This window comes from Aythya marila (assembly GCF_965140915.1).
Source record: "Aythya marila genome assembly, chromosome: 18".
Lineage (NCBI taxonomy): Eukaryota > Metazoa > Chordata > Aves > Anseriformes > Anatidae > Aythya > Aythya marila.
This window is the reverse complement of record NC_139059.1, coordinates 7,088,709-7,109,811: the sequence shown is the minus strand read 5'-3', so window position 1 is coordinate 7,109,811 and position 21,103 is coordinate 7,088,709. Positions and strand designations below refer to the sequence as shown.

General features: G+C 37.4%; 1 protein-coding gene across 3 annotated transcripts in view; it reads left to right on the top strand.

Annotated features, from left to right (window-relative positions):
* The window catches only part of TBCD (tubulin folding cofactor D), a 125,376-nt gene that overhangs the window by 49,038 nt on the left and 55,235 nt on the right, over positions 1-21,103 (top strand). For all 3 annotated transcript variants that reach the window (XM_082774791.1, XM_082774789.1, XM_082774790.1), the window contains 3 exons: positions 5,624-5,780; positions 14,871-14,928; positions 19,736-19,765. In XM_082774791.1, the coding sequence (XP_082630917.1) occupies positions 5,624-5,780; positions 14,871-14,928; positions 19,736-19,765 (245 nt within the window). The remainder of the gene's footprint in view (positions 1-5,623; positions 5,781-14,870; positions 14,929-19,735; positions 19,766-21,103) is intronic.

Genomic DNA, 21,103 nt, shown 5'->3' with positions numbered 1-21,103 from the left:
ACGAGAGACGAGAGGCCACCTGTTGACAGTTTTTAGGCACTTGCCCTACAGGCTGCAATATTAGACCTTTTCACGGAAACACTTGAGAATTTTCCAACAAAGCAACACATGCTTTTTCTGATCCTTGCTGGAGAACCTATCCTCTGGCTGAAATAGTCTTCTAAAAGTAAAGTCTGAAGGAGACAGCCTGTATAGAAAACAGGAGAACAAATCATAGATGTTTGGCAGAGCTTTAAACAAATATTTATTTCTGATAATCGACCTAACCTAAAATTATCTATGTTTGCATCTGTGTTGATACATTAAATATTAGTATAACAGCCCTAATGAAGTTACGGTTAGGACCTGCCTCTCTTTCTAAAAGAGCTTTGAGTGCCATGCAAGAGCCTGTGGTCCCAAATCTGATTTCATTTTTTTTTCAATAAAAACAAAGGGTTCTATTTCTTTTACCTTTTTTTTTTTTTTTTTTTTTGCATATGAATGACAGTGATGGGCATACTGTTTAAAACATGGGAAGCTGATGTACTGTAGATACAGCTGTTTACACTTTTTTTTATGCCTGAGGCTCCCGAAGATGAACCTACCGAAGGATACTTCTGCAATCACTTTGTTTTGCTGAAGAAAAATCTGAATAAAACTATTATTCAGTAATTCTTTTTATTGATGCTACCTGTGCACAATATCTTAACTCTTCAGTAAGAGCAGACCTCCATTACTCTGAAGTACTTTTTCTTGTATTTTATCATTCTAAAATAGAAGACTTTCCAATAAAGTTACTATGATTTGAGAAGGTTTCTCTGCATGAACGATCCACAGCAAAATGTAAGACTATCTAAAAGGTAACATTAACCTCTGTTTTAAGACTGGCATAGTCTTCGTTTCAAACTGAATTCAAACAGTTTGTTCTGAACTTGAGATTCAGTGCACGAGTCTGTTCTAAGTGAAGCAGAGTTGACTTGGACTCTTGCAATTTTCTTTTGTAGACAAGACCTCAGGCTAAGGAACAGGTTTTTGTTTGTTTGTTTAATTGCTGTATTTGTATGTTTTATATGATAAACATTGCAATAAATAAAAAACATGACGATCTGAAGTAATATAGGAGTCCTGATGGCAACGGTTAGAGTCTAGGTAAGTGTATGGGATATTTTTTAGAAGTAGTTTTTAAGGAAATAGTTCTAGTTATATGGGACCTTTCAGTATCCAGTGTCTTCCTTCGGTTTCTTTACTAGTTGTTCAGTGGTTATCATCCGCAACTAAGCGATGCTAAGCATCTGATTGATTAACATCTCTGTTCAGAAAGCCAAGTGTGTGCAGCTTGTCTCTCATGCTAGAGAAAATCGGCTGTTTGCAGGGCTTTGAAGCCAGAAGTTTTCTTCATTTTCACGAGGCTTGAGCAAAGTGCTGTGTTGCAACCTGCAGTTATGTTGTTAGGTAAGGCAGGGTGGAGCGTAACAGGTGCTTATTAATACCTCTAGGCTACGGGTAAAGGTGACTGTATTTTTTTGAGCGTTCACAGAACTAAACAGGTGGATATTGTTTTAATATTTGGCTTGAGAGTGGACACTACTTACCTTCTATATTTAATGGCAAACTTTTAATGCAGAACTCTGAAACAAATGGTGACTTTCAAAGTTAAGTAACACTTCAGGCCTTCTCTGTGTTGTATCTCCCAACCTGTACTTTTAAATTTAAGAAACAAAACAACAACAAAACCTCATCAATAATTTCAAACAGAAATTTATTTCTGCTCTTCTTTTCGCTTTGGATTTTCTTCTTGATTTTTTTAAAAGTTTTTTTTTGCTTGTGTTTTTTGGTGGAGTACATCTTAGGTATGTGTTGAATGTGATTTTAAATCTAAAAATTTAAACAGTCCAACACTGCCCACACTGAATTCCTATGAGGTAGTTATAATGGTGAATAGCTTAACAGGTACAAAATGCAGGAGCTGACTACAAAGCTTTGAACATCATTGCTGTGTTGTGTATCAAGCAAAGCTCTGGAGGAGTACGAATGCAAACATTTTAAATTAGAGAAAAACAAAATTTAAGTTTGGATTTTGTTTAGACTGAAGATGAAAAGTTGTGTGCATAAGATAATGCAACCACAGAGCCTACCAGCTGGGGATTAGGAAGGTCTTTTGTAAGGTACTTCAGTTACAGTGGGCTAGATGCTATAGGTGTTTTGTCTGTGCTGCTCCTCCATGACTGCAGGCGGGCTCTGCTGGGACTGCAGGAAGCCACAGCCAAAAACAACTGCATTGTGTTTGAAGACTCTGGGGTAAAGAAAAAAGGGAAACCTGAAATTTTTGGTGGTGTTTCTTTTTTTCTTATGACTCTTAAATATAATATAACGCTGGTTCTGAAAGGAAATGTAATGCTAGTTCTGAAGTTTCTCTTATATCCTCTCCCGCTTTTTCAAGCAGAGAAACATTTGTCAGGAGCGATCGTTACACAGCATTTCCCAGAGTTCCCAGTTCACCAATAAATTCTGCCAGTGTTAGAATGCAAGCCTAAAGAGATGACCCTGACCTCAGCAGGGTTCCCGTGTTGAAGTATTTGTTTCTACTTAGCTCTGCCATGTACCTCACCTTGTTTTCCCTTTTCCTCCTGTCTTCTAACTGCCCACTTTTGTATCCTTCCTTTGCACGCCCTATCTTTGCTCTTGACTTGCAGTCATGCTGTTTCTTCTGCAGCAGCAATGCTGTGAGTTCTGGACACTGGAGCACAAAGAGGTGCAAGTCCAAATCACTGCTGCGTGATAACGGGGAGGTCCTGAGCTGCTCCCAGTAATAGTGCTGTTCTTCATTGCATTTCCTCAGTTCCTGTTGTTACAGACTCCTGGCAGCATCTCCTCTGTCTTGGAGACTGACCCAAATAAGCTAGGGCCCAACTGATATTGCCCCTACCACGTGGAAAATGAAGGCCCTGGACTGAAAACCACGTCAGACAACACAAATGCAAGGCACCGCTTGTGAGTCCTTCTGCTTCTTGTTCAGCCTGCAGAGAGATGAGACTGTGCTCACAGCTGTCTGAGGTAGCTGGAGTAATCACCTCGCACTGAAGGAAATTTGCAGCAGCTTTGCAAAATTGCCTTTGGCGTCTGTTTTAGTGTTCCTGTAGAACCAGCTAATTCAATTTTTTTTTCATCAGTTGATGTAGCATTTTTCAAAACAAGCCAGTCAACATTTTTAAAGATTTTTATTGCAGTTTCTCTCAGAGCTGAGAAGTGCCAAAATATGCGTCCATCTTTGCTGTATCATTGCTCTTGAATGGGAATTGCTTTTTTTTTTTTTTCCTCATTAGGTTAAAATGAATTGAAATGGTATTTTAATGCTTCCCTAATCCACTTGTGGTGCCTATGTTTTGATTAAGGTAGCAATACATTGATGCTGAATTATTGAGTGATTATATCTGCTCAAGTATATCTAGGCACAGTTTGCTAGTGAAATTCAGCCCTTGTTCAGTGGGACAATGGGATCATCTTGTGACAAGCCTTTTCTAAGGAATAAAGATGTGTTTGATAAATTTGATACTATAAAGAAATTCAAAACAAATTGCATTTTTTTTTCCTCTCTCCTAAAGGCTGTTATTTTTACTGGCATTATTTACTTACCAAGGATGTGCCATCTCAAGAGAGAAACATTCAAATGGTATTTCTGGATTTTCAGATACCAGGAGGAAGCCCTCCAGGGAGCCTTGCATACATACAGTAATAGTTAAACTGCCACAGTGTGTGTTGCTAGAACTGCAAAGAGAACTCTTCTTCAACTTTTCGGAAGCTCTCCTTATCTGTAGAAAAATTTGACTTGTAGAGTTTTGATGGACCTACGAGCATGAAAGTGAAGTTTTCCTTCTGCTCAGTTTCCCAACCTTATTTTTGTTGCTTATAATCAGAGTACCTGTGTTTTAACACCTTCATGGTAAGGTTCTAGGATTCTCATTCGTCTTCTGTTTTACTACCCTATTTTCTCTATTTCCCACAATATGATTTAAAACTAAAGAAAAAGAAGAAAACTGTCATTTGTTTCCAGTGCTTGGTCTGGGCTTACACTGTGTGACAGCATCCTGTCTGGGGCTTCCTCAACAAAACATGGCACAGAGATGTGTTATACCAGGGTCTATGGCTTGTAGGCCTTTTCTTCTATCTGAAGTCACTCAGGTTATCCATTAAATCATTGCTGGAAACATTAATGGACATGTTAATTTTTAAAAGCTGCTAGATTCTCAGAGTGGACCTTTTCTAGTCTGGGATTCTGTTAAATCTTGTTTTGGGTGTGGAAGCAGAAACAAGAGCAAAGCCCACCTGTTTGCATTTCTAGGTGGCATTGCAGTTTTATGCAAATTCTGTCCTCATGCTCTGTGCGGTGTGGCAATGCTGAGAGATTTGAACTTAAAACACTGCACTGAAGTTGCTCGACAGCTCTACACAGAATCATATATCACAAGCTGCTTAACGAAAGAGCAACGGTGAACTTGTCACTTTGATTTAGGAGTAAGCAAAGAGTGTACTTAAGTCCCTTTCAAGATTGATGTATTGATGATTCACAGGCATTGTTAATCACAAGTATTTGTCAAGGTAGGACTTGTGCTGTGATAAATGGTGGCTAATCATAGATGAGTGCTGAGTCTTTTATGCTAGTTACAATGCTGTATTTATTAGGAAGTATTTTTTTTAGCGATAGATGCTGTTGTTGTGGTAGCATTTGTAGCCCAGTAGTTTAACACTTTGACATTTAAAAATTTTGACTCTAAAATTACCTGACCCTACGAAAATTACTTGGACTCTAAATTGACTTCTAAACATGTGTTGCTGAGTAATAAATGTTATCAGTCTTCCTTAAATAAACAAAGATACACTTGAAAAATAGTGGGCCTAAAAGGTTTACTTTATAAGAGGAGTCAACATTTCAAATACTTAGCAATTTTACTTAGTCAAATCCTTCTACAGGCAAATGAGGGTATGTGGATGCAGATACTTGTTTTCCATTGCAGCTGTGACCGGACAAGGCTTGGTATTGATACTCATGTATAATATATTTATAAACCTTTGTTAAAATAATCAGTGGTTACTCTAATTCTCTTAAGGGAAATTCCCAAACACAAGGCTGTTGCTAAAAAGCATTCTCTGTGAGGCAATTCTAGATTTCTAGCATTTTCTAGAGTCTACTACTCGATTCTTTTACTTGGGAGGAAAAACAGAAATAAACCTGCTCATATTTGTATTGCATTTTTAATTTTAGCAGCATATTGGGACTAAAGAATGTCAAGTTTTTATCATGATAGTAACTCTCTGGTGGAATTGGTAGACTTTTTTGAATAACATGCTGTAGAATGAAGGTGTAACTTCATATGGAACCCCGTTGCTTTAATCCTCATTGAACTATATGGGATTGGAATAAAAAGTAAATGGCTACTGGCAAAGAAACAAAATGGTGTATTAAAATGAAAAGTGTTCTTTCTAGTCAAATTAGCAGATACTAAGAGCCATGCTTTTTTTTTTTTTTTTTCTTTCAGAACACACACAGCTCACCCTGTGTCTTTTCTTTAATGATCACTCTCATACCTTTTGTCTGGTTCAACATACGGTCCTAATTGTTGCTTTTGTGGCCTTTTCCGTTTCACAGTGGTTCCTGTCATTTTGAAAGCTCTGACATATGATGAGAAGAGGGGATCATGCAGTGTGGGTTCCAACGTGAGAGATGCGGCATGCTATGTGTGCTGGGCCTTTGCTCGTGCTTATGATCCATCAGAACTTATTCCATTTATTAACCAGATTTCAAGGTAAGCTGCTGCAATAAGAAACTGAGCTAAGTACAGTTAATTTTAAAAATCTGTTCAAAACTAAGGAGGAACTAGAAATTAATTTAGTAGTCTTATACTGTATCCCCTATAAGTTAATGATGTGGGAGAGTAATGCCCTATCTTTAAGACATTTAAAATTAGATATTTGACACACACACACACTCTGTCTCTCTCTGAAGTTGCAGAGCTGCTTTATGGGGTCAAAGGAGAAGAGAAAAGGAGAAGAGAAAACTTACAGAAGTTACTTCTTACTTTTTCAGATGCACACTTGTTCCTAATGATCCAGGAGTTATGGTACTTTATCAGATTGTATGGTGCAAAGAACATAGCATGTCATATTGACTTGCAAGTTGAGCTGATCTAGGTGTAAAGGAATAAACTAGACTTCAGATCTCCTAAAAACCCGTTTCAGAAATTCCAGATACATCTGTATGGGTTGTAGTTTTCCTTCTGAAATGTTGAAGATTGAAATTTATTTTGAGTAAAGAATACTTTTAAAATTAAATCAATTCCAGTTTATAAAAGTGGTAACAACTTGAACTCTATGTGGTGATTTTGAATTCTTAGTAATATATCACTTCTGAAAAAGCATTTTTATTATAGCTATTAGCAGGTTCTAGTTAAATTTAGCAAATACATGACAGAACTCTTCTCTCTTTTGTTATATTTTGTTTTCATAGAGTACCACAGTCTAGAATGACTACTTTAACAAAACTACTTTTAGTTGAAAGGGGAAATATGCAAGTACTTCTTTTTTAGCCTGTTCTTTCTGTTTCAAGACTCTCAGAAGTCAGACTTTCAGAAGGTACCTCAGTCAACATCTGTCATACTGTAACAATGGACTAGAACTTGGTGCCGGTTCCCCCAACACTAAGGATATTTCTGCAGCTAGAAACTGGTTTTACCTTTTCCTTTTTTCCTTCTTTCTTCTCTTGCTTTTCCTCCTCTTTTTGCTTGTCTTGTGGGATTCTCTCTTCAGTAGGTAGTCTTTTTGTTGGCAGCATATTTGCTGACATTTCAAGGTGTCTTTAATGGGTGATTTGCACTGTAAACACAGAGGTAGCTTCTCACAGTTTCTTGGCAGACTTCTAGTGTGCTCTCATATCAGCAACTCAGGCATCTTTGTCTCCACTGGCAGATTTTTAATCAGTAGTCATTTAGTATTGCTTTCAAATATATATAGGAACTATATATTTATAGGTCCCAGAAACCTAGTCCTAGTTCTAGTGCTGCCTTGCTTCCAGACTGCTGGCAGAACTATTCCAATCACACCCAAACAGCCTTGTTTGGAAATGCAGCACTGCTACTTAGCTCAGCAGATGCCCAAAGAAAATCACAGAATCACAGAATTTCTAGGTTGGAAGAGACATCAAGATCATCGAGTCCAACCTCTGACCTAACACTAACAGTCCTCCACTAAACCATATCCCTAAGCTCTACATCTAAACGTCTTTTAAAGACTTCCAGGGATGGTGACTCCACCACTTCCCTGGGCAGCCTGTTCCAGTGTCTAACAACCCTTTCGGTAAAGAAGTTCTTCCTAACATCTAACCTAAAGCTTCCCTGGCGCAACTTAAGCCCATTCCCCCTCGTCCTGTCACCAGGCACATGGGAGAGAACAGACCAACCCCCACCTCGCTACAGCCTCCTTTAAGGTACCTGTAGAGAGCAATAAGGTCGCCCCTGAGCCTTCTCTTCTCCAGGCTGAACAAGCCCAGCTCCCTCAGCCGCTCCTCGTAGGACTTGTTCTCCAGACCCCTCACCAGCTTCGTTGCCCTTCTCTGGACTCCCTCAAGCAACTCAAATGTCTTGTTCCTTCTTCTTTAAGGCAGTTTTGAAAGTTCCTTGGGACAGTCTGTAGACCCTACATATACATTTTTATTCCTTGAGCCTAGTGTGCCTTCCCCTTGCTGGTCTTTGCTGTTTTTCATCCTTGTATCCTCACTTTCCTATGCTGGCCCTTTCACGCAGGGTCACAGGGCAGTGTCTCCTACCTGTGTGGTACTTGCTCCTGGCATTTTTTGAGGCCTTGGTAAAATCTTTCTGTCTAAGAATCTGCTGTCACATTTCTTGAGGCTGAATGCTGTTTTTCTTCCTTCTTTTTTAATGCTATATTTTCTACAAAGTAAGCAGGTGAAAAAATGCTAAGATTCTTAGCGTTGTGTCTCTGGTAAAGCATTTTCATGCTATTTTTGTCATGTTTCATCCACAACAGTCTAGAGACTCAAGGAGAGGAGTCTTGTAACACCAAGCTGTTCTGGAATGTGAGGCCATCTACAGCTGCTGGATGATTTTCAGAAAGAGAATTGGGACTCTAGGAAATGCCTGATTCAGTTATAAGCATGATAGAAGTAGTGAGTGATGCTTGCCCTAGTAAGTTATTAAGGAAATATTTTATTTTCAATGGTCATGTTTAAATAGTCTTCCAGTTGATTTTATTGTAAATTATTAATAGAAAAGTACCTAAAGATATGTTTGCACAGTGAAACAGTGATTGTATTTTGGGTTGTGTTTCTTTTTTTATTCTAGCTGGCTTTTTTTTTTTTTTTTTAATCTAACCAGCACAAACGATGGTAGCAATGAAGACATAGTGACAGGATGAGTAGAATGTTACCAAATACTTCTAAGAGGGTGTTAAGGGCTATGCAAAGTTACTTATTGCTATCTTTAAACCAGCAGGAATACATTTATATTCAGGCTGCAAGCAAAACATCAGGAAGAGTGTGGCAATCCAATAGTAAGGTCTTGTTCAAAGCTAGTGTTTTTTGTAGATTTGGTCAGCAGCCCTGTGGAAGTAAATCCTCTGTTTCCATCCTCTTAGTTGAACAACTTGAAGGTTTGTGTAAAGGTCTGGCAAGCTTGTTCCAAGAGAAGCTTTAAAGCAAAAGTGCAAATTTAGAAACATTCAGTTTATCAGCATTCTGTTCTGTTCTTCCATTTTTCAGATTTTTCTTCCATTCATAATGCTTAGAGCAATATATTTCTTTTACTTCTTTTACCCTACCACAATGCAAATCAATGTTATTCTCCATATGTAGGTGCAAGCTGACCATTTTGATTTTACATGATTTGTCGTACTTTGTTTTACTGTTACAAAGCTTTTGCACAATTATGAAGAGCTCTGTGGTTCTGAAGATGCTCCTGTCTTTTAGCTTTCAGTGTGTTCTGGAAACATTTTTTTATTTTTATTTTTATTTTTTATTTTTTGGGAGACATCAGGTGTAAATAATTGGTGTCTTCTACCAAAAGTAATACAAGTTACCACTGTGGCTTTGCCAGTTGCAACTTCACCTGTCTGGACTAAGTTGGTGGAGTGGAATGAAATGGAGGGTAGACAGCTGGGGCAGAACTGAAAATTTATTATTTTCAGTCATAAAGTGTTGTGATTTATACATGTTTAGTTCTATAACAAAGCTGCACAATACTTTAGCCAGTATTAGTGCTATAGTAAGGCTCTACTTAAAAATCTTTGTCGTTATGTTGGCTGTACCTTTTCTTAACACAATCAGCTCTTGAAGGTAGAATTGCCACTGCAAAGAGAAACAGTAGAAAAAAAATATTCAAATAGGGTATGACACACAGTTTCACCTATTGTGTCAGCAAGCCAATAATTACATACAGCTCTTTTTTTTAAATCTAGCCTTAGGTGTGTCACTGTTTTACTTAAAGAAGAGTCATACTTCTAGCCACAAGCAAATTGTTGCTACTCTTAAAAAAAATGCAGAACTCAGCATCTTGAAACAAAGTACATGATATCCCTTGTGAGCTGAATTACACAGCAAAAATATCTGCCTATATGAGAATACAAACTATTAGCTTCTTAGAGAAAAATAATATATTATTTACCTGCAAAGAAAGCTACTACCTTGTTAAAAAGATGTAATAAGTGATTGAGATCCTGAACTGTTTGCGTTGTCATGGTGCTAGAAATTGTGAATGGTTTATCCTTCACAGTCTTTAGCAGTGCTGTTGAACTGGCTGGAGATAATGCTGAGCTTGGAGCGTGAGTAGCTGGTTGCCTGGTAAGAATGCTCAGAGTCAAGAGACAAGGTGGGCATCGTAGTAGAGCAAGTGCACTGAAAAACTGGTGGTAACTAGATGGTGTTGAGTGGGTAAAATGGTTAAACAGTGACCACTCTTCTTACCATTCTTATTAAGAAAAAAAATTGACAGAGGATGCTTATTGGAAATACTTGCCTGAGAATTTTAATTTTTATGTATCTGTTGGTATTTTTCCCTATCCATATTTCAACAAGATACGCTTAGTAACATTTGTTTATTTTTTTAGAAGTCCAGTTAAACTGGTTTCTAAAACCTTGCATGATGTATTCAAGCTTCAAGACCACAAAAAGAAGATTCTTGGCAAAGTAGATGAAACTTCACTTTTAATGCAGGATCAGCTTACTACATTTTGAAATACTTGCACATACTGAAGTTGCTATTCAGGCATATCTTTCTAAAAGCACTGCTTGACTGAGATTTTTTTCCTCTCCCAGTCTGCACATGCATGCACTCTTTTTAAGCTTACCTATGAGGAAAGTTAAATATAATTTAATAACTTGGAAATGCAGGTAATTTGATTCCTGCCCCCTTGGGTGTGGAAATTATTGTCTGTAAAGTGGCAGGTGCACACTAAGAAGCAGAGCTGTTTTGTTTAAAAACTAAACAAAAACTGAAGAGGAAAATATACTTTTGCTCTATTATACAATTAGAAATTAAATTGTTGCTGCCTATCATAATTATATGAAACTATTGCATGGTCAGAATATAGTTTTATTTATCATTTGATGGTTTAGTTAGGTAATCAATAAATAGATCATTATTTAGAGGGATCTGAATACGTGCATACAGTGTAGGAGTACAGGCAGCTTTGCCTTCCCTGCGGTGGTGTGTTGTTTTTGAAGAGGGAAAAAAAAGGAAGGTGTGGCTATGGATAAATGATGTAGCTTGCCCCAGGGCAAGATTGTCCTGCAGAATTGGGGAAATCTGAAGCATTGCTTTGAGCTACATCTTGTACCATGATGAAATATTAAGAATAGCTTTTTCTTTCATGTATGTGAATGTTGCCTTCAGAGGAGAGCCTACTCTGTGCCTACTGCATCTTGCACTTGTGTAAACTTATTTCCTCAAGGGGCATCATATGGCTTTTTTAATTTTTTTTAATAGCAGCATTTTAATTTGCAACTCCCGAGTGTTTTCTTTATTACTCTCTTCTATATGTGTCTTTATTTTACTTCCAATGTTTTACTCCAAAACTTTGGGATTGAAGTAACACGCTGAAGATGCTGACGTTTATGTGTGTAACAACAACATGCTAAAAAGACTGCGTAACTCTGGATTCAGCAGTGGGGAGTTTGAGTGGCTAGCAGAAAGTAGTTGGGTTAGAAGGGACTGCAAGTGTGCAGTGCAAAAGTGTGACTGGTCATTGTGTTTATCATTTTCTTCTATTTTCTCCTTGCCTATCTAAACAGAAGAAATTAAACCTGAGACTGGTCTGAAGGGCTTTTTCCCCTACTAATGCTGGCTGAAGCAGCCACTTTTGCATGCTTCATCTCTGTTGCTCCTGTAATTGAGGAAAACACAGCCAAAAGTGATAAAGTGAATGGGGAGCTTCTCTGATTAAAAATAAATAAATGTATAGTTGAGCCTAGGTCTGTTTTCATCATCCAGTTCACCAGGTAGCCACAACTGGGGTACTGATACAACTAAAAGGGTATGAGAAGGCTGTTTGCAACAGACTCAGCAGACTCCTCTCTGATGCTGGTCTCTCCTCCTCTTTTTAACTTGCTGTGATTGTTCAAAACCATTTCGCTTGTGATGATTGTTAAGCCATCCCTCCCCTAATGCTATTAGTAAGGAAGAGTGTTTTCTGTGATGTTACAAGTCAGACTTTTCCCTTTTTTGAGTTCAGGAAGGGAATTCTGTTTTTGTGCCAAATTGGCAAGAGGCTTGAGAGTTTATTTTTTCTCTTCCCACAGCTTCAGGGTGGTATGTTTGAATTAATAGCAGTAAACTCTCAGAGGTTAGCAATAGTATAAGCTGCTTGTGAGTATAGTGTACCTGTCACAGGTGATAAAGGAAATTCAGACTTACTTGGTGGTTCACCCAGTACATATAAGCAGAGGGAAACCTGATATTTCTGTGTGCTGATGCCCATCACCTGGCTGGCCTCTGCTCTCTGATTATTTCTGGCTTGTTGGGGGAAGGAAGTGAAATCAGTGTCAGGCTAAAGAAGTGAGCTGGTAACCTGCTCTGAGTCCTGTTAACTTTCCCTGAAGCCAGTTAAGTGAGTACGTGGGGTAAATGGAAGGGAGCAGGAAAAAAGCAAGAATGATCAGTAGACTCATAGAATTGCAGCTTGCTTTTTAAAATCTGCTTGTGTGCTTATTGTACCCTTAGTAGCTTGTCGTGCTTACAGGCTAAATATACCTCAAGGAACTACAAAAGGTGTTTCATAGAGAAGGCGAGATGCAAAACCACTCTTTGCTCTACCTGTTAGTAGTCAGGTGTGGTATATTTCAGACAAGTCAAGACATGATTCTTCAACTAGCTTAAAAAATATCCCACTTTGTTTGACATAAACAGTTTCTTTATGTTAGGAAATCCTGGTGGAGTATCACATAAACTCCCACGACAAAGCAGACAGGTGAAGACACCTTTAACATGTTTCATCTTAGGCATGTTGCTTTCCTTGCTAATCCATGTGTTGCAGCAGACTGTGCCTGCATTTTAAAATATGAATTAACTTGAAAAAATTATTCATGTAGTTCAATAAGTTTAAAATACTTTTACTGAAAGGATTAACATAAAACAATGACTACAGTATGATTTATGAATATAATCAGGCTGGGTGGTAATGACAAAATTCCTGTTTTTTTTTTTTTTTTTTTTTTTTTTTTTTTGTGTGTGTGTGAGTGTGTGTGCTTGTTTTCTTAAACATGTTATTCAGTCAGCACACTGAATAGCTCAGGTGGCATCGCATAGATAGTATGCTGTTTTGCTGGTTTTACCTATACAAGTTTTTCTTGAGGTAACAGAATAAGAAAAAATAAAAAGTACTGTTTAATTATAAGCAGAAACATCAGTCAGAAACTCATGTTGTATATAACAATCTGAAACTGTTTTTCATCATATTTAATAAACCAGATTTTAAGTGTAAATATGAAATGTAAGGAGCAGTATTTATTCTCGAGTGACAAACTTTTAATGTTTGAAATTTGGAAAGACTTACATAGTTTTTAAAATTAGCATATTAATATTTAACATGTAAGTGCTTTCACTCAGCCCGAAGTGTCCCTTTTCACTACCACTGGAGACAAAACAATGACCTGGAAGAATTTCAATCTGTCCCAGTAAAGCTCTTCTGAAATACTCTGCAACACTTAACATCAGGCTACCTTTGACATAGTACAGGCAGCACTCTGCTTGCTGAGTGCAAGCAGATGAGTTGAGCAGATGATTCCCGGCTTGATGAGTTTTCTGGTTTTGTTTACTCAGAATAGAACAATATTGAACTTCTGCATAACAGACAAAATCATATTTTATCATATAGTCCATATAATTGGAAACGTCCAGCAGAAATTTGCTTCTTTTTGCTTTCCAGGAACATTTCTAGGCAGTTCCTTAGTTTTGAGTGTTCTATAATTAAAGTGAAATCCTTCCGAAATGTTCCTATAAAAAGATTTGTAAGTTTCTCTGTATGCCAGAGAAGCAGATTAAGGTATGAAGATAATGTTTGACCCAGCACTCTTTCTACAATTAGCCATGTAAGCTTCTTCCCAATGGAATGCCTCATAAACATTTGCTCTTCCAGTTGCTATCACATGGATGACCTCCTTTTGTCTTGTAATCGCTTGATGCCTTTCTGGCAGGGAGAGGAATTGTTCATGCAAGTAGCAGTAAGAAAGGATTGACTGTCTTTAGAACAATTTTTACACCTCTGTAGTAAAATGTTGCATTTATTGTGTTTTATTTTCTATTTCATTCCTTCTTTCTGTCTCTTGTTTCCCTTAATGGAGGTAATCACTGCTGCCTCTGTAAATTCAGTTTATGCATTTCAGTGAATTTTAAGAACATAGTTCCTGCCCAGTAAGGAAACTGATAGCCATTACCCAGGGAAGTTTGATATTATCAGTGTAATTAATATCTTTATGCTAAAGCAAACCTACATTGGAATTACTTTTCAGCCAGTATTTATTTCCTGTTTTGCCTGGAGTCAATAAATAATGTAATGAAGAGTTTCAGAGTTTGAAAGGAATAATTTTCTGCTTAAGGGATTCTCCTAAAGTGATATTTATTTGTCACTGAAGTTAATTGAATGCTGGAGGTGGATTTCTAAAGCTGTAGACTTCATGTCCTGGGATATATTCTCTCTGTTGTGTTCTGTGGCAGGTTTTTAAATGTGGTTCTGTTGCAGTAAAAAGAATTGAACTGTGGAGGTTTGTCAGATTTCATTCACAAAGTAGTATCTTTGTATAATCATACCTGTATATCTACAGATAACCTTTTCAAAAACTTCTTTGCAATTTATCCTAAAGTGTCACTTTTTAAACAGAATTTGCATACTGTTTACTGATTTTTTGTTACTTAAATCATGTGATCATGCTTGTACAGATAGCTGAAAGCTTCCGTTGCTTAACTTTTAGTTTTACTTAAGCCTTACCTAAGACTTACTGTGTATTTGGCTATTGAGAAACTGTATTTCCAAGTTTTAATTTAAAGTTGCACTGTCTCGCATTTGAGATGTTAGATATGTCCAAGTTTGTACTCGTGCTATATTTAAAATATAAAACCTTCCTATGTAGTTAAATGTATTTGTATATTCCTTAAACTGTTTTGCTATAGTAGGATGGCAGTTGTCTGTTTATGCTGTGGAAATGTCCACAAACTACAGAAACAAGGAAGTACATGGTTGTTTCAACACAAATTTCAATTTAGAATTATATTTTAAAAAAACAAGCTAGTTAGAGAATATTGTGAATGTTTTGCTTGGAATCCTAAATAATGAAATGATATTGCATGTTTCTTCTTGTATTTTTGGTAGTTATAATCAATATTTTATTTCCTCAGTGCGTTGGTTATTGCTGCAGTATTTGATCGTGATGTTAATTGCAGAAGAGCTGCTTCTGTAAGTTACCACATCCTAGCCTGTGTTTATTTTTTGGTTTTGTTTTTTAATTTCATAATTTGTAGCACGTTCATCTGAGACTACAGTTATAAGCAATATATGTGTGTGCAGTGAGCAGACAAGTGTTTTTTTAAATCCTTCGAATTATGATGTGAATTTAGATTCTAAATTATATAATCCACAGTTTCATATCTTGATTTATGGACACAATTTACAATACAGTCTGCTGTATTTTTGTCATGTTGGATAACATAAAGTATTTAAGAAAGAGTTACTTGGTGTTTTCTAGTCCTAGTGTGACAAAAGGTTTAGTAATATACAGACTGTATCTTAAGAAAGTCACCAAGGTGGTATGTTTTATGAGGTTATACTTCTCTAAGTGTTCATCCCCTGTTGCTGCATCTATAAAGATGCAGCAAGCTGCAAAATTCTAGAATAATCTTTCTCCTTCAAACTAACCTTCAAAATGTTTTCAGTTATTTTACAGAACTCTTTTGTAGGACAGGGAATTTTGTTAAAGAAAGTGATACACCTCTTAAGCAGATATCATTATCTGGTTAATAGGACTGAAACCAAAGTGAGATCACTGTGTAGAAAATACTTGTGCTGTTGAAAACTGAAAAATTGCATAATTCTTCTCAAGAGAAAGGGATTATTGGAAGATAGGTTATAGTTGAAAGGATGAAAGAAGTAACATCTCATCTTTGAAGTTGTAAGTCAATGTTGTATGTATTGCATTAGCTTTCTAAAGAAAAAAAAGTAAAAAGAAAAATTGTCTGTATAGCAGATTTAAAAAAAAAAAAACACAAAAACAAAAACACAAAAAACACAAATTGAAAGAAAGAACCTTGTAACTGTACTAGTAGTTGCTCCTATGAAACAAACACAGGGGCAAACAATGCTGGTCAAAGGCACAGGTGTCCATATTCCTAAAAAACAAACTTCCCTATGAATTCCTTTCTAAAAAAAAAAAAAAAATCAGGGATACCCGGACAGCATCCTTATTTTTTCTAGCCACACCCCTGCTTGAGAGTTTAAGTTGTTGAATGAAGGAGCAGCACAGTTGCTAGGGAAATGAGTCAGTTCTTGTGTAATCATATCAGGAATCATCTTGTCTAAATAGGTTAAAACCAAAGCATGGAAGCTAAGATGCTGTAGGTCACTGAGAACTGATACATGTATATCCTTTGCATAATGTACAACTGAAGAGTAACAGGAGCGCTACTTCCCCCCAGGCTTCAACTCCTAAATTATAGAAACTGTAGAATTTAACATTCCTGGCTAATTTAAGTCACTTTATTCAAATAAAATCCTCAGAGAAAAACAAAGGTAGCTTTGCCTTCCCTAAGAACCGTGCAAGCTATAAAGGAATGTAGAATAATAGAGTCACGGAATAACCTGAGTTGGAAGGGGCCCACAAGGACCATCGAGTCCTCCTCCTGGCTCCACACAGGACCACCCAGAAACCAACCCCTACATCTGCGAGCGTTGTCCAAACACTACTTGAATTCTGTCAGGCTTGGTGCTGTGGCCACTGCCCTGGGGAGCCTGTCCCAGTGCCCGACCACCTCTGGGTGCAGAACCTTTCCCTAACCGCCAGCCCGACCCTTCCCATGTCCCAGCTCCATGCCGTTCCCTCGGGTCCTGGCGCTGTCCCCAGAGAGCAGAGCTTAGCACCTGCCCCCCCGCTCCCCTCGTGAGGGAGCTGCAGGCCGCCATGAGGCCTCCCCTCGGCCTGCTCTGCTCTGAGCTGAACAAACCAAGGGACCTCAGCCGCTCCTCACACATCGTCCACTCTATACCCTTCACCATCTTCGTAGCCCTCCTTTAAATGCTCTCTAATTAGTTTTATGTCCTTTTATTGTAATGCCCAAAACTACACACAAGACTCAAGGTAAGGCCGCAGCAGCACAGAGCAGTGTAACAGAGTAGATGGTAAAAAGTAAATTACTGTATTTGCTCTATAGGAATTGTAGGAGTCAGTGGGTAATGTGTATAAAGAAGATACTTTTAACATGATTCCCACTGCAGGAGTACTGCTTACTTTTAGTTGCAGTAGTCTTCATTATGATTCTGTGCTTAAACATAAACTGATAGTTTGACCATGAAATATGGTGCTAAACCATATACAAATGCTATAAGCTTAATGAAGATTGTGTGTGTATTTCAAGTGAGTACAACATACTACAGACATTTTGTCACTTTCTTGTTGTAGTTTAAGCCAGGATATCAAGCATTCTGTAATTTGATTATCTCCAGTCAATAAGTGTTTTGTTTTTTTGTTTTTGTTTTTTTCTCCCCGTTAGTACATTATAATTTAGAGCTGGACAAAGTTTGGGAGTTTGGGATTGTTTTGATGGATAGTTATGCAAGTATTAAAATCTCTTTACTCATTTTAGAAAGTCAGGCAAAGAAATACTTTGTTTGCCAGGCATTACTACAATTTTGAAGAAAAATACCTGGGAGTCCTAATTATTCCCAATCATTACTACAGTTAAATGCATGTTTAAATAAACAACATGTTTTACTAGATTTTCCATCTATTACAATATGCGATGTATTATAATGCGGAGCACCAATAAAACACAATAGCATATAGAGATATTTTGAACCCCGAGGTTAGGGAGAATAAAACAAGACTGTTCTTTTGAAGCTCTAAACGCATTCTGAGCTGACTTTTGCAACTCTTTCATGAATAATCATTATAAAGAATGATCACATGAATAAGAGACCTTGGATAGGGCTGTATTCTGTTCTGACATGTTAAAGAGAGGGTTTTCTTTACACATGGTTGGTTGATACTTTTTAAAATCATGACTTATACAATGTTTTAGTACTTCTTCAATTTTTGTGGGAACGAACTGAAAACTTTTTTCAAGGGCTACTAAATTGAAATTGATATTAGCGTTGCCTTATAAATATTTATCTGGTTTCATAAGCAGTGGTAAAAGTTGTATTTTTTTAATAGATAAACTATGCAATTAGGTGTAAGCCAACATCTAAATTAGATGTTTAAAATAAATCAGATGATGTGAACTATTTCTACCATGCTGCTGGACTTGTATCTTCTCCACCTTCATGATCGCCTTTCTAAATGAGTTAGAAAATGAAATGGTGATTTAGCACTGGAATTTTAAAATTCCTGTACTAAGTAAAAAACTCAGTGAAATCTATATGAAATGTAGCTGTTTTCCTTCTATGTCATATATAGGCCCTTATAGATCTTTTTACAATGATTTTGCCACAGTATATTTTAGACCTGGGCCTACAGATATATTGCAAGTAGAAGAAAACTTGAGACAAGAATTACATTCTTTGGATAGTAAAGTTTCTGATCTTAACAACAGAAAAAAAAAAATAAATCTTTTTACATTTTATATCAGTAATGCACGTTTGAGCAGTATGTTTTTAAAAGAAAGTACAATGATGATGAGGTCTAGGACATTGCTGCAGCTCGCGGTCCTGTTCTGGAAGGCTGCTTTACATGTTGCCCAAGGGTGTATCTACGCTTCAGTTGCTGCGGAGGATAGTCTCTACCTGAGGTAATCCTAAACCAGCTACCTTGGGGGCAGTGCTGGCAGCATGGCTACGACACCACACCGCACAAACTAAGGTGGGCTCCTAAACCTGCCTGCAAGGTGGATAAGCAGCTGAGTTGGCCTGTGTTGGTATTCCTGCGATGGATGCACTGCGAGCAGGAGCTGAGCTAGCCTGGGCAAGTCTACAGGAACTGCAGTCATTATCCTAAGCAGACGTAACCTCAGAAGTACAGTGGGAGACTGGCTTCATTAGGCCTTGCTTCACCTGTGTTCTGTGTGCTTGCTCCATATGTAGAATACGATACCTTGGTGAGCTTAACCTTTTGTTTTTACAGGTGGATTACCACATGCATCGTATTTATGTAGGAAATACAGAAACTCTTGTCTGTTGAAGTTCTTATAACATTTTCAGTAGAGATTGAGACTTCAACGTACCCCTGTATATTAAATATCAGTTGTCAGGTGGTAAATGCTATCCCTTCCTGGAGATTTGTGTTCACTGATGGAGGGACATTACAAAAGAGAAGTGTCCAGATAATGATGGACACTAGTCTCTGAAAAGAGTTAAAATTTAGAGAAGTTTTTATTTGTACTTATGATTATAATTTCTTTTGAGAAAAAATAAATGGAGACTTTTTGAGAGAAATTTCAGGGCCTAGTAAGGAGTATGGAGTAGATTTTATTCTATATACAGTACAGGTAGAGAGATTAACTTTATGGTCATATTGCAGTTTGGAAGATTTTTAGTTTCTTTAATTGAAAACACGAGAAACATACGTGAATTTTGCCTTCAGATTTTGTACCTTTACGGTTTCAATGTGGTTTCAAATTGTATGTTTCAAATACTTGTTCTTGATATTTGTCTGAAGTTTGCACTGAACAAAAATCAGACTTGGCCTACTATAAGCCAGTGATGTTGCAGTAGTCAGGCAAAAGCAAACTGTCTCAATTTCTGTTGTCTCCAAGTATTGACTTTCAACTCTAGTGCAAAGCCTTGTGTCAGTACTCAAAAGCACTCTTCTGGGTGTGACTAGTTTAATAAACTTGCATTCTTAAACTGCTGTCATGCAACATACAGCTTTAAGAACACTAGAGCACAGAGACGCAGAAACAAAAAAGCCCTGTGGGCTTGTTCTATTAACAAAGCTTACTTTATTTAAAAAAGAAAAGCCATGGGTCATTTATATTGTTGTGTGTTTTGAATTCATCTGGTGTTTATCAAAAAGCAAACCTGACTCGTTTTGGTATGTTTGTTCTCTGTTCTTCAGGCTGCCTTCCAGGAGAATGTTGGGAGACAGGTACGGTAACTTTCCTGAATCTTCATTCATGAGTGTGCTCTGGAGATGAGTGTAAATGTGTAGTACCTCAAATCAAAATTAGACGCTGTGGCTTCAGAGAAGATGAGTAGGAGAACGTTACAAAATATGTATTTTCACTACCAGAAAGCAGGTTCTCGCGCAATATTTTCCTGAGATGTGAGTTTTATTTTAGTATTCTGGTTTTGGAAGAAGATGGGCTATATGGTAATTGTAAGTCATTTGGAGAAGCAAAATTAGCAGCTATTCTACACCTTCCAAGCTGCAATGCTCTTAAAGCAGGAAAAGCACAAGTTTGGGTTATTCTTTAGTCCCACTGGCATTCCAGTTTTAAACAAGTGGAAGAGCTGAAGTGTGCTGCACAATCTTTGCTGTGGTTTGGTGATAAGACAATGAGCTAGGCTTAAGATTCTTAAACCCAGTATTTGGGTTGTGCTTGCTGTATCGTAATGCTACCATCTAGAAGCTCCTGAGAAATCCATTAATTTTAAAGGAATCTAAGTTTTTTGAAAAAAGTATTGTGGTAGATTCCTATGTAATTTAGCAACATTTACATTGTTAAAAAGCTCAAAGAACTTTGATTTGCAACCTTGCTGGAGAAGCAAATAGGATAAGAACTTCAATTTTAAAGTTTACTCATTTCTCCTCAGGAATTAATAAAGCTGAAAATACAACTTATAGCATGGAAAATAATTCAGCTAGTGTATTCTTCTGACAAAGCAAGGCATGTAGAGTTAAGAGCATGATTCAAGCAAATTTTGATTTCAGTAAGACGTTCTTTAAGGCATCTTTGTTAAAATGTGATGTTTAGCTTTTCCCAGCTATCATTCCTCAAGATCTCTGTTACGAGCCAGGATATTATTCCTTTAAAGCTATGGTTATTAAGCAATGTGTCCTGAAGTAGTGTGTGAATTTCTAGACAGAATGAGGTTAATAGCAGAGAAAGGATGCGAGAAGACCGGGAGGAAGAGGGTAGGTATTTTTGATGACCTGACACAACTAGGTCCGTGATAAGTAGAAGCCAGCCTGATTCTTCCCTGGGTCTATAGTTACTGCTCAAAGAGGTTAGTCATCACAAAACTACTCACCCTGATTCTACTTCATAAGGCACTGAATAGAGTAAACACCTTACTCTGCCTTCAGCTCCAGAAGAGACAGGGCTCTTGGGTGCTGTAGGCTTATAAATGCTTTCATGTAGGAAAAGTTCTGTGGAGCTTTTTATTGCTTGGTCAGAGGTAGTTTACAACCAGAAATTAACAATACTGCTTTGACACAATTCATGTTTTTTGATGCTGATTGAAAACACAATTTCAGCATCCA